At 44.8% G+C, this 13,082-nt stretch overlaps 1 protein-coding gene across 1 annotated transcript in view; it reads right to left on the reverse strand.

Annotated features, from left to right (window-relative positions):
* cdh13 (cadherin 13, H-cadherin (heart)) overlaps positions 1 to 13,082 on the reverse strand; it is a 230,535-nt gene that overhangs the window by 181 nt on the left and 217,272 nt on the right. Inside the window, exons 13-15 of the mRNA XM_062562779.1 lie at positions 12,559 to 12,792; positions 10,730 to 10,948; positions 1 to 11 (exon numbers count right to left, since the gene is read on the reverse strand). The exon at positions 1 to 11 is cut by the window's left edge and continues 181 nt beyond it. Of these exons, the coding sequence (XP_062418763.1) occupies positions 4 to 11; positions 10,730 to 10,948; positions 12,559 to 12,792 (461 nt within the window). The 3' untranslated portion in view covers positions 1 to 3. The remainder of the gene's footprint in view (positions 12 to 10,729; positions 10,949 to 12,558; positions 12,793 to 13,082) is intronic.

The following is a 13,082-nucleotide window of genomic DNA, read 5'->3' on the forward strand; positions in this document are numbered from 1 at the left end:
AATCTACAGGCCTGGGGGAGGAGGAGATGAAAGAGGAGAAGGAGACAGTAGAGGGGAGGAGGAAGTGAAGGAATATGTGGGGAAGAAAGGACAAAGACAAGTACAGGTCATCACTGAGCCAGATACATGGCACTCAATTGGGACGGGACTGGTTAGGGCATCGCACCATTAAAGATTCAGTGAGGACCGAGCACAGACGTTCTACTGGTTCACTCTGAGGTACTCGCAACCAAGTAATTGGCTTTAATGTGGAATCCAACTTGAAAGTGTGTCAGCGTTGTACCTTCCCCAACGTCCTGGAAGGTTCAATCCATGCGGCCGAACGCAACTACCTCCAAACTTTAGAAGTGCACCGGGCTTTTGCTGTATCACACCATCAGGAGACACTCTGAGGAGCGGCTGCGGTGGAGATTAATTGGCTGCTGACGTGTACCTGTAGGATACTCGAGAATTACTTCAGCCTACCGCCCCCCACCACACACACACCCCCTCCTTGTCTCTGAGGGGTTTCAATCGACACAACATTATCTTTGACGGGAACCTATGGGCTTCAAAGCATCACAGAACATATGTTAATTTGGACCGATGCTGTGTTTTCCCTGGTGATACAGTCTGCAAAAAGTAGGGTATGTTCCCCGGTAATGTGACAGTACGTCTCATCCGTCTGGTAGAATTGCCTTCAACAAGCTGGTTCTAAATTTGATACAAACAGACACGCATGCAGTCACTTCAATACACACACACGCACGCACACACATGCACACGCACACACACACGCGCGCCGCAGTATGAAATGGGAGAGTTTATTGATTGCTACTCTGCCAGTCATCTCCTCCAAGTCTGCTCCCTATTTCTGACATGTTTGGAGATGGCTGAGAAGTCGACAGAATCCCTCCTCAGACGGCTCTCTCCTCTTTTTCTTTCCCTACCTCACAATTTATAATTTGTCTGGATTGGATTTGCCGCTTTGGGCTTACACATTGTCCTTAAACTCTAAATTAGGACAAAGTAGGAGTCCAGCAGTCAAAAAAATATTTAAAAAAAGAACCTCACCTCTGGTAAATCTCCATTGCATTTGATGTTGACAAAAATGTAGCTTAACAGGAATACAAAAATGTGAAAACAATAATGGCAGTATTGATGATCAAAAAATTTCCAACAACTTCGCATAATATCTGCCAATCATTTGTAAGTATAACAACAATGATTGAATTACCTCATCCAATAACTAAGATTGTTAATTAATCGTTTAAATGTATATGACATGTATTGTGGTAGACTTCTGTTAGTAAGAATTGTGAAACAACAGTATGATGACGTTGGTCTTGTCATTAGTCCATTAGTGTGGAATGAAAACATAGTTTGACTGACGAAAGTGCGTATTGGTTATCTTATCTTTCCTACTTTAACTAAACAAACAACAATAATCTATAATATCACAATTCGACATATTAAAACCAAAGCAACAACTACCAAGGGTAGTCTCTAGAACTTTTACAACTGTGTTATCATTGGATAGATTGAGAAAGCAGCTTTAATCCCAAAGATGTTATTACTTACATTTGCAAACGTCATTGCTCCCTCAAACAATGTAGGCCATAACAAAGACGCACTTCAGAGGGGATATAAAAGTATGTGACTTATCGAAAGAATGCGCTTCCTGCGCATATCCGTCACTACACCATCGCTTGGGTGACAAGATGAACATTTCCTAAAATCTGATAGCCACATGCTAACATCAACACGCTAACGTGCAACATCTCACCGCACTAAGCTGAAAATGAACTGCGAATGAATAAGCAAAGATATCTGCAGACATGCAATTTGTGCTTATTACAGTAAATGGTGTGGCAACGAAAGAGAGACCCTTCCCTCCCACGGTGTGTGCTGATGACTGTGACACCGGTTGTACAAACTCCAGGGGACAGATGCCACGGTTACTGCGAGCGACGGATCAGGTGCACCACAACAACTCCTCCTTACTTAACAGGCTTACCTTTGAGCCTCTCCTTTTACTGCTAATCTAGCTAAATGCATCCTGCAAAATGTGGTGTCTAACAACCAATTTGGAGGCGGCAATTTGTCACAGCTAGTGTTTGTTTCCAAAGGGTTTATTGTTGCATTATGCCTTTTGCAATTTTACTGTGAGGGCGTGAGATGGGTGAACCGTTGCTCCCACTGTGCGTGGTAAGTTGGCAGCGAGGATCAGTCAGACGAACTCATGGTAGGTTTTGGGTGAAGACATGTCAAAATGTGTATTTGTCTTCTTCCCCCTTCGTTTCCACCGCTCCGTTTTGCTCTGAACCTCTTTCTCTCCTGATAAGATTATGGAGCGGCCCTTGAGGGATGTGAACTATAATTTTTCCAAACATTCCTGAAATAAATTGGACAGTATAGTTAAAAAAAAAAAGGGTGATCGAAGAGTGCCCGAATGGGGGGGAATTGATTTTTGTTCTTCTTCCTTTTACCGCCATTGTTTTTCCTCAAATGCCCTCTTTTCATAAAGCTGAGTACTAAGTGCCCCCCCCCCCCGCCGAAACCGGAATAAAAGTCGAGAAACACTCAAGGCACTCAAGACCCAGATATTGGTTTTTGTAAATCTAATGAGACTCTGGCAGCCCTGTTTCAGCTCACGTGAGGAGCCAGGTACAAAAGAGCCAAAGCTTCCCCTCTGGCTGAAAAGTCAAGGCCTTGGCATGAAAATACATTTCCAAATCAATTCACCTCGGCTCCCACGCAGACACAGGCTACTCATAGGTCAGCAACGGTTCAAAGAGAGAGAGAGAGAATTTAATGTAGGAAGACGGCAAAATGAACAGAACATAAACACTATTCCCGAGTTATGAATGAGTCAGTCAGAAAGCAGAATTAGCCGCACTACCCCGCTGTGCTGCTATAGAGAACCACAGCGGGACGATTCATAATGATTCCTGTTAACCCCCTTTATTCTCCATGTGCATTTGTTGCTGTGGTTGTCACGTAAATTCACACTTTTTAATGTAGCACATCATTGTTACATTGATCACAGCCCACACGTCGGTCTACTGCTGAGAAATGGTCTCATTTACACAGGACACACCTCTGTGAGTGACTGTATAATGTGTACACTACTTTTCCACCATCCTCTTACATCGGGACATAAAGAACCGCCATCTGTGCCAGAGAATGAGCCCATTTCCATATCACAGGACCACACAGACCGTATGTAGAGGACCTGGTGGAGCATCACAGGGCTTCACTGATGTTGACTCATACCGTCTGCGGTAAAAGCCAAAGCTTAATGCGTAAAATGTCGATTTAACAAGCTGCTGGAGGCGAGGAGGAATCAAATAGGACACTGGAGGGAACAGTAACCATTTCCCAACCTTTCTAATTGCTGAGAGGAAAGGAGGGTGACAGTTGATTAGCTCAGGTATGTCACGGCTGACAAAAATGGCGGCATTGCAGCATGAAGAGGAAACATTAGAAGAGAAGACAGAAATCTTTCAGGATTACACTGTCTATAATGAGTCTTAATGATCCCCACCAACCCAGAATCCAATGATTGATGAATGAGTTAAATTTGAAAAATAATAAGAAAATAACTTGAATTTGTTCGTGAAAAGATGAGTAGAAATTACTTTCCACTTAAACCTTTATTTATATTATATGAGTGGGTTTTATATCAATCAATTTGATCATGTTAATGTATAGTTGTATAATATTCAGTATACCTTAATATATCCTTCTGTGTATATGCGAAGAGTTGTATTCTATTTGAAAATCATCTACAGATCTTTTTCCTTCATCTCTGATGTACACAAATATTACAGCATCAGAAAATATCAAGAGCTTATTATTTAAAATCATAATCGTCGCAATAGACCCATCGACCTTTTCATCTTTGTGATCAAATAGTGATTCGAAATATTTAAAGGTCGACAAAGCGCAAGATTTGATCTAAAACATACACTCACCGGCCACTTTATTAGGTACCCCATGCTAGTAACGGGTTGGACCACCTTTTGCCTTCAGAACTGCCTCAATTCTTCGTGGCATAGATTCAACAAGGTGCTGGAAGCATTCCTCAGGGAGTTTGGTCCATATTGACATGATGGCATCACACAGTTGCCGCAGATTTGTCGGCTGCACATCCATGATGCGAATCTCCCGTTCCACCACATCCCAAAGATGCTCTATTGGATTGAGATCTGGTGATTGTGGAGGCCATTTGAGTACAGCGAACTCATTGTCATGTTCAAGAAACCAGTCTGAGATGATTCCAGCTTTATGACATGGCGCATTATCCTGCTGAAAGTAGCCATCAGAAGTTGGGTACATTGTGGTCATAAAGGGATGGACATGGTCAGCAACAATACTCAGGTAGGCTGTGGCGTTGCAACGATGCTCAATTGGTACCAAGGGGCCCAAAGAGTGCCAAGAAAATATTCCCCACACCATGACACCACCACCACCAGCCTGAACCGTTTATACAAGGCAGGATGGATCCATGCTTTCATGTTGTAGACGCCAAATTCTGACCCTACCATCCGAATGTCACAGCAGAAATCGAGACTCATCAGACCAGGCAACGTTTTTCCAATCTTCTATTGTCCAATTTCGATGAGCTTGTGCAAATTGTAGCCTCAGTTTTCTGTTCTTAGCTGAAAGGAGTGGCACCCGGTGTGGTCTTCTGCTGCTGTAGCCCATCTGCCTCAAAGTTCGACGTACTGTGCGTTCAGAGATGCTCTTATGCCCACCTTGATTGTAACGGGTGGTTATTTGAGTCACTGTTGGCCTTCTATCAGCTCGAACCAGTCTGGCCATTCTCCTCTGACCTCTGGCATCAACAAGGCATTTCCGCCCACAGAACTGCCGCTCACTGGATGTTTTTTCTTTTTCGGACCATTCTCTGTAAACCCTAGAGATGGTTGTGCGTGAAAATCCCAGTAGATTAGCAGTTTCTGAAATACTCAGACCAGCCCTTCTGGCACCAACAATCATGCCACGTTCAAAGTCACTCAAATCACCTTTCTTCCCCATACTGATGCTCGGTTTGAACTGCAGGAGATTGTCTTGACAATGTCTACATGCCTAAATGCACTGAGTTGCCGCCATGTGATTGGCTGCTTAGTGTTAACGAGCAGTTGGACAGGTGTACCTAATAAAGTGGCCGGTGAGTGTATACTTACCGTCATTTTTACTAGTACTACTACTATTATTTTTTTTTATTTCACAGCTTCATACTTTTCACTTATTTCATAGTGCTAAACAGAAACACATTTGAACTGGTGTCATCATCAGCAAACACAGCGAGGAAATTTGTACCTAATTTATAACTCTTACACCTTTAAAAGTGATTGTTAAAGCCTAGATTTTATGGAGCTCATATTGAAAGCTTTGAGTGAAAAGCAGCAAAACCTTTCGTAATTGCTTCAAAATTCAGTTTCTATTGGCCCAGAGATAACATGGGGCAACGGACACAATTTTTTTACATGAAAGAAGCGTGTGTTAATTCATGACAAAGTGTCACGGACTCTCCTTAACCCAGAATGAATAACTAATCCAGGATGAAAAGACAAGCATTAGCCTCTGAGCGTTCAGTTTCATAGAGAAGTAGCCTCGCTGCTTCTGGATTTTCTGGAGACAATGCACCCCTTTAAACTATCGTCCCACATATAACAGCTGAAAGATCAATAACCCTTGACAGGTTGATCTGAAGGCCAAAGCAATGCACCCACCAGTCACTGCGGTCCGATGCAAGGCATCTTCAAAGGGAGCCGTGAAGAAGCTGTAATTTTACAGGAGTAAATAAGCCCCTAAACATCCTGTCTCTATAGCTGGGAGGAGATTAGCGTAGAGCTGGGGAAGGAAGAGGAAAAGTGGCTGTCAGAGCGAGGCAAGGGATCACAGAGGAAGAAAAGTGGGGACTAAAACCCCCGGCACGATGGAGGTAAATTAGTGGCTTCTGGGCTGGGAGCTGTTTGTTGTGTTTAATGGTAAATGCTTTGTTTTGTCCCCCGCCCTCTGACTCTCTCTCGCCTTTACTCTTGGAATTTCATTATTACTTTTGCTGAAATTACAGCCAAGCACAGAGAGAAGCGGTCCTCTGCAGCACATTAGCACTACAGACAAATCTGCAGCTCCAGCCCGTAATCCTGCACACGAGATTTTACCAGCCAGTTTGAGCTAGTACACCGTCCTAAATGGAGTGCATGCGGCGTCGGATGAAATGGCTGTGCAAAGATGCACAAATACAAGTATTTCTCCTCCCTCATAAGCCTTGTTTTCACACAGCCACTATGGGCAGAAACGTATGAATCTTCATAGCACAGCCATGTCCATGTCCACCGATATGTGAAACATGTTAATGATTCATATACTGTCCAACGTGGACAGTTATTGTCTCCAGCCACATGCCATCAGGTTAGGGAATGTCAATCTGAGCAACAGTGCAGCTGCTCCAAGGAGATGGCGTGCACATCAGTTCACACGTGCACTGATAGGGGGCAGTGTTGTCATCTGTGTTGGTTTCCTGCCTTAGAGCAGTGCTGCCGCCAAAAGCTGAGCATGGGTCCTTGTAATTACTTTTAAAATTAGGAATCATTTTCAGCATCCTTTTCCCCTGCCCTCGCGGCCTTCACAAGCACGTCTTCACTGCACTTAGTTTGTCCAAAAGTCTTATCTTAAGTAAACAATGGATGCTTTCACGTGGCGTTTTAACACTCCGAATCAGAGCGTGTACGTGTGTTCGTCTTCACAATATCTGCAAGCATTTCCCTTCACAAAATTGGAGGATGAAGGTTGTAATTGTTCCCTACTTTGTGGTAATCTGTGTGTGTGTGTGTGTGTGTGTGTGGTGGATGTGTGTGAGGGTCTAAGGCACACTGATCACAAAAGAAAGGGCTTACAATGGAGTGGAGTGAAAATAGGCCCCTGCAAAGCCCCAAGATTTAACTGGCAATCCTGCAACAGCAAACAAAGGTCTCGTAAGCATCAGGAGACACAGTATGTGTGGCCACTCTGCCCCCCCCCCCCCACCCTCTCCTGTCCCGCAGGGAAACATACATCATTTAAAGGGTTTGAAAAGCAAACCCAGCGGAGTGTAATAAGGATGAGAGGTGGGACAGCGAGGACGTGGCTCTACTTTTGCTCTAAACTCAAGCACTGTTGGAGGAGTTGGGGGTGAAGACGTGCGGAGGTTTGAGGTACGGATGCGAAGTAGAGTAGATTCACTAAACCACAGTTTGTGGGGCGTGTGATCGTTCTCTTCAACGATAACAAAATGGTTTAGTCAATTCTCTTGTTTCAAGTGTTCAATTATGCAAAGCTCTCAGGCAGATTTGCAGGAAATCAAAGAAAACATACAAATGTGAGTTGCATCTATTGTTTAAGGGAAAATGTTATTTTTGGAATTACATTTTTTGTCAAGAGCATTTTCTGTTTGTAGTCCTTTTCGTCCTCTTGAACATCCATCCATCAACATTAGGACTCATACTCTACGTACACTAAAACCAGCAAACACACACAGTGGGTGATGGAAAAAGACACACATGTGGGTGATTATTTACTAAAACTCCCACATGTGTGTAGATTCGTGGGGTATATGAAAATAAATCATAACTCAAACAAGGCCTTAAGCTGGTTAGACTGGATTCTTGCAGATCTTAAACTCAAGATGTTAACCTTTAAATAAAACTAATTCTGCACTTAGTATTCAATGTTTGAATCCATTTTATAATCGTATTCATCATGTCACAACATTTTTCCCTCTTTTGCTGTTTTTAGCTGATGCAAATGCAGATTAAATGTTATTTTTGACTCGACAGAAATGAATCACCACGTCAGATACAGTACCTATGCGGAGGATCGTTGGAGCAGAAGAGACAATTGGAGTTGGCATTATAAGATATATTATACGTATAAGAACCCTAATGTGACGACTGTGAGATGTTTTCCAACTTACATCTCCAATAACTCAGGTGATTTCAAAATTTAACATTTATTGGAAGATGGATCATTTCTAAAATGTACAACCTAATTCCACTCCAATCCAGATTTATATAGGTTCAACCAACATTTTCACCGTCTGCTGCTGCACAGACAGGGAGGGAGCAATCATGAAAAAAAGGTAATACAAATTAAAAAGACCATTTACTTGCTTCAGTTATATTATTGTTAACTGTGTGGCAAAAAATTGCATAAGCTTCCCTTTAACAGGACGCATCATGATCAATGGGGCATTTTCTCTTCTGTCCTACGAATCTTTTTATGATATTGAGAACAATGCCTAGTTCAATGCCATCGTTACATTTTTGATACTGCATTGGAATACAGATGTGGACGTTGATTAAAATGGCAACAGGAAACACCTGTACGCGCGAGCCTGTGTGTGTCAGGAGTCGTACGAGCAACCTGCTTTCTGTCCAACAACGAAACAGCCGATAATTCAATTCTCATGCTTCTGGTCAGCGGTAAACTATTCAGTGTTCACAATCCTTTCCTAAACTCAACAGAGGGCTTTGATGGCTGAGTGAAACACGATATTCTTTTTGTACGTCGAACAAATGCTTTGCAGACAGGGTTAGTCACTAGACTCGAGTGAGGCAAACGCAACAGAGAGAAACAGACCAAGGAGCTCAGGAGGAATAGAGAACAAGGTAATGCTGCGTGGCCATGCACAGGCCTGTAGCCTGGTACGAGAAACGGAACACAAGAGTTTAATCTCAAAACCTTTATTCTCATCTCCTTTCACCATCCTTCGCCTCTGGCTCTTTCCATTTTTCTTCCCCTCATCGCTCTCCGGCGGGGTCAGAGTTCAGATTGGAGATAAGGGAATTCAAACAGGATCCTCTGCCTCGCTGCCAGACTGCGACTATACACTGCTGTGATCAGTCCCCCCCCACCCCCCCTGCACAAGTCGCCGTGATGAGCTTGATCAGGAGCCATCTCTGTGTGTGTGTGTGTGTGTGTGTGTGTGTGTGTGTGTGTTCTACGTCTGAAGTGGTGGAGCCTCCGTGTTCCAGCTGTATCACTAACGGAGACACACACCGCGTGCACCTGCCTCTCTCTCTCCAGCTCCAGCTCCAGGGTAACGCCGCTCACTGCTGCGTCTGCTCCAAACCAACCGTGCACGCAGCCCAAACGAATAGCCGCGTACACGGGGCCCAAGAATCTGTCACCCGGGGCAGGTTTTGGGGCTAATGAACGCCGCTGTCTATCACTGCGTTACAGTACAGTGGAGTAACGAATGCCCCTGTCGTTCAGAGGCAAAGGACACCCGCGCCGAAGACTCTCTTAATGTCGCGTTGGCACGTCGACCAATTATCGTGCTTTCCAGTTCAGACAGCGCCGGGTTGCTGCCATGGCGACAGCAGGCAACAACACATTCTGAAAAGGAGAGCGCGAAAAGCTGACTGAGCGCTCCAGCTGGCGCGCTCTCAGGGACGCACGCTGCCGTGGAACTTTGTGAGAGGCGGGTGCTGACACAGCACCAGCGTGCGCTCATGATTAGTGCGCTGCACCGAGACCGTGACTGATGGTCGATCCACGCCGGGGTGTGCCGTGCGCTCGCCGCAGCCTGCCGCGCGGGTGTCTGTTTAATTTTACACGTCGTGTCCTGTGAATCGTGGAGTTTTTAGCGGCAGTCGCAGGCGACTTGGAGCTCTGGCTGCCTTCAAAGCAGGACTGTCCATAAACAGCGCGGCCGGCCGTAATGAATGACCGTTTGGTGAGAGGATGAGTGGCAGCAGACGGGCTGATCTACAGCCAGAGGGAAGACCCCATGGCTCGTACGAGATGCTGTGATGCGCGGATGATGCAGAGAGGAAATGGGGAGATGAGGTGCAGAGATTCCGCCTGTAAGCAAAGGATTATGCGGAAGAGTACGGCTTATTGCTAAAAAAAAAGAAAGTGAAAGAGCAGGAGAAGTGGTACAAGGCACTTGAAACAGTGTCAGAGGACTGAGGGATTAAAGACGTCAAACAGGCAGAACAGCAAGCAGCAAAGATCAATGGGAGAAACATTCAAATCTAAAAGAGCAAAAAGTGAGCTAGAGAGAGGAACGGAGACGTGACTAAAATCTCATTCTCCTTTCCTTGTTTTGCCTTTTCTTTTCCTCCTCTTCTCAGCCCTTTTTCACAATCTCTCTCCCCTGCTCCGACGTTTGTGCTCGACTGTCAACCACAGAGAACAACCTCAGATGGGAGGACAGGATATTGGGCCCGCAATTTCAAGTTGCAAATGAAATTTCTTCTCACCAAACTAGCTGTTTGGACGCCGTTCATTGCCTTTGCGCCGTGAACGGAGGGGGCTGACTTATTTGTGCTATTTGCTAATGGCCCAAATGAGATATTCAGAGTAAAGTTGGCCTTCCCGGGGAGTGCTGCAGGCATGGCGTCGAACAACAAAACAGACATCCTCTTGTTAAATAGATGCGGGAAAAAAAATCCCTCTTGCCAATGCGCAAAGAGGATATAAATTGTTCATCAGTGCATGTGCACAGAACACAAAACACTTGGATGACTCCTTTTCACCGAGTACAATGAATCGCTTCCCTTTTGAATACACTTACATCCTAACCAGCACTGTTTGACGTCGTGTCTGTATTGATTCCTTGGCAACCGCTAAGCTGAAATCATCACGACACACTGCTTCAGTACTAAACTGTGTTCAAACAAGGATGCCAGAAAATACAACAGCATCTCAAGCAGCCCGTTTATTCACTGGAGGCCGTCGCCGCGGTACTTACAGAGCAGGGCGAGCAGGGGGGTTGCGAGCAGCACTAGAAGGCCGGCGCGGTGGGAGGGGCCAGAGCTGCAGTGCATCTTGTTCTTCTTACAGACGCACACTTGGACTTTGATCTCGGTGTTGTTGGACAAAGGGGGCACCCCTGAGTCGGTGATGAGCAACGGCAGCTGGTAGTTGGCCATCTTCAGGGGGTGCAGGAGCATGACTTGGGAGTGCGTGGCTGTGGGAGACACGCGAGAAGAAGAGGGAGATTTGAGTGAGTCCCGAAAATCCTCCGTCCCACGTTTCACGGCAGCACATTGAAGGCAGATCTGAATAGGTTCATCTTATCTCAGAACTACCGGCCTGCCGTGCCATTCACGACGAGTGAAGCGAACACAAAATGTCACCACTTAGATGGTTACACCTTCTTGCATCACACTGACATTTCTGAAGAAGAACAAGAAAAAGAAGAAAATGATGGAGCCAGCTCCTTTCATGCTGTTTTATACCATTGTACGCCGGGCTGCACATTGATCATGTCTGCAGCGGCTGTTACCTCGAGTAAGGTAACTTTTAGATTTGTGTTGTCAAACTGTGTGCTCAAAACAATGTGTAACATCAGTGGTAAATATTTCATAAATGCAGAGGCCTTTTTTTTGGCTCATCATTTTACCTTGATATGTGCTGCAGAATATGGAGATATATATAATATAAAAAGTTTCTACAAAAACCAACCAACAGCTGATTGTCATCACCATCCAATTTCCCTCAGACAGATGCTTCCACAGTTATTTAAGTTTAATGCATTTTGTGATGCTAAATGTGCGCATTTATCACTGTACACTTAGCAAACATGCACTTTGAAAGATTGTGATAAAATAACAAGAAAATAAATTGCAATTTCCCCCTGGGGATTAATAAAAAAATCTATCTTCAAGTGTCTTAGTAAGTTGCCTCCAGGCCAAATGCAGAGTTTGTTTTTAGCAAATGAGATATAACTTTATAATTAGCGAGCGTTTAGAGATGTTGATACCTCAGGACAAAGTTTCCCAGTGTTTATTCTGAATTGGCTGCCGGGTGTACCGTCATATTCAAGTAGTAGACTTAGGGTGGCATCAACCTTCCCAACGCTATATCTGGGGAAAACGAATATGTGCGTATGTCGAAAGGTTACAGACTGCTGATTGGTGAAAGCTTTTTGTATACTGTTGCGGTAGAACCTTCACCTCCACACGCACACACACACACACACACACACACACACACACACACACACACACACACACACACACACACACACACACACACACACAGGAGACGGGACGAGCACATCGCCAGTCCATTTCGGTGGGCGCGGGCGGTTTCTCTGCTGGCCCTGTCTGTCTGCGCCAGCAGTGGTGATTGAGGAGTGTCGGTACCTCCCTCTCCCGCTGTCAGTCACAGTGAATACCTCTGGGCAGGTTTTGGCACTGCTCTGTCACTCAAACAAACAGAGACAGCGCTGCCGGTCATGAAACCCTGAATCAATGACTTGGTTGTCCGTCTATCCTCCTCTTCATGGTTCCATTATTTTACCCCTCGTCCTTATCATGTGATCCGTTCTAGTTAAGGCTCATCTGCTCTTTACTCAGCATGGGTGGTGTATTGTTGCAGTGAAGTTAGCTTTTCATTCTTTTATCTCCTTATTTCACTTTTCTTTTACTTTTGGTCATGAGAATAGACTCAAAGTGACATACAGTGAACAAGTTTGGTCAGTCAAGGTTGTTGTTGGTGAACAAATGTGTTAAAGATTTGATGAATGCTATTTTTTAATAGGTGACACAGTTCAGGGGCAAACACAATACTCACAGTTGACCCTGGTGACCTTCCATGTTTTATCGAGGCCGAGCTGTTTTCCAAGTTCTATTTTAAAGGGCGCTGCGTTGGGCGGGAGGTCTTTGTCCCGCCCCCCGACTATCGCCACGTTCATATCATGGGCGTCTTCACACACCCGCGCTATCGATGGCACCACATAGGGGGCATTGTCATTGTAGTCTTCCAGGTGAATGACCAATGTGCCGGTGCCTGTTGCTGGAGGGCTGCCTGAAAACATGAAAAATAGACACATATTGGAGAAGGGGGAAGAAAAAAGTGCACAGATACCAAACTACATGTAGTGAACTGCTGTTTGCTGGTGACGCCCCTCGTTGTGTGTAGATCCCGGTGAATATGAACGAGAAATAACCCAATGTGGCTGCAGTCAAACATGGTGTCCTTGATTATTCTAAAATTAAAATTGACCTTTTTAAAATTGGCCGCAACAAAAACGTGATGAAGCTGATGCTTAAAAAAACGAAATGTCAATCAAGCTATTAAGATCTTTCCTAAACTTT

The sequence above is a fragment of the Pungitius pungitius genome, chromosome 6 (assembly GCF_949316345.1).
Source record: "Pungitius pungitius chromosome 6, fPunPun2.1, whole genome shotgun sequence".
NCBI classification, from domain to species: Eukaryota; Metazoa; Chordata; class Actinopteri; order Perciformes; family Gasterosteidae; genus Pungitius; species Pungitius pungitius.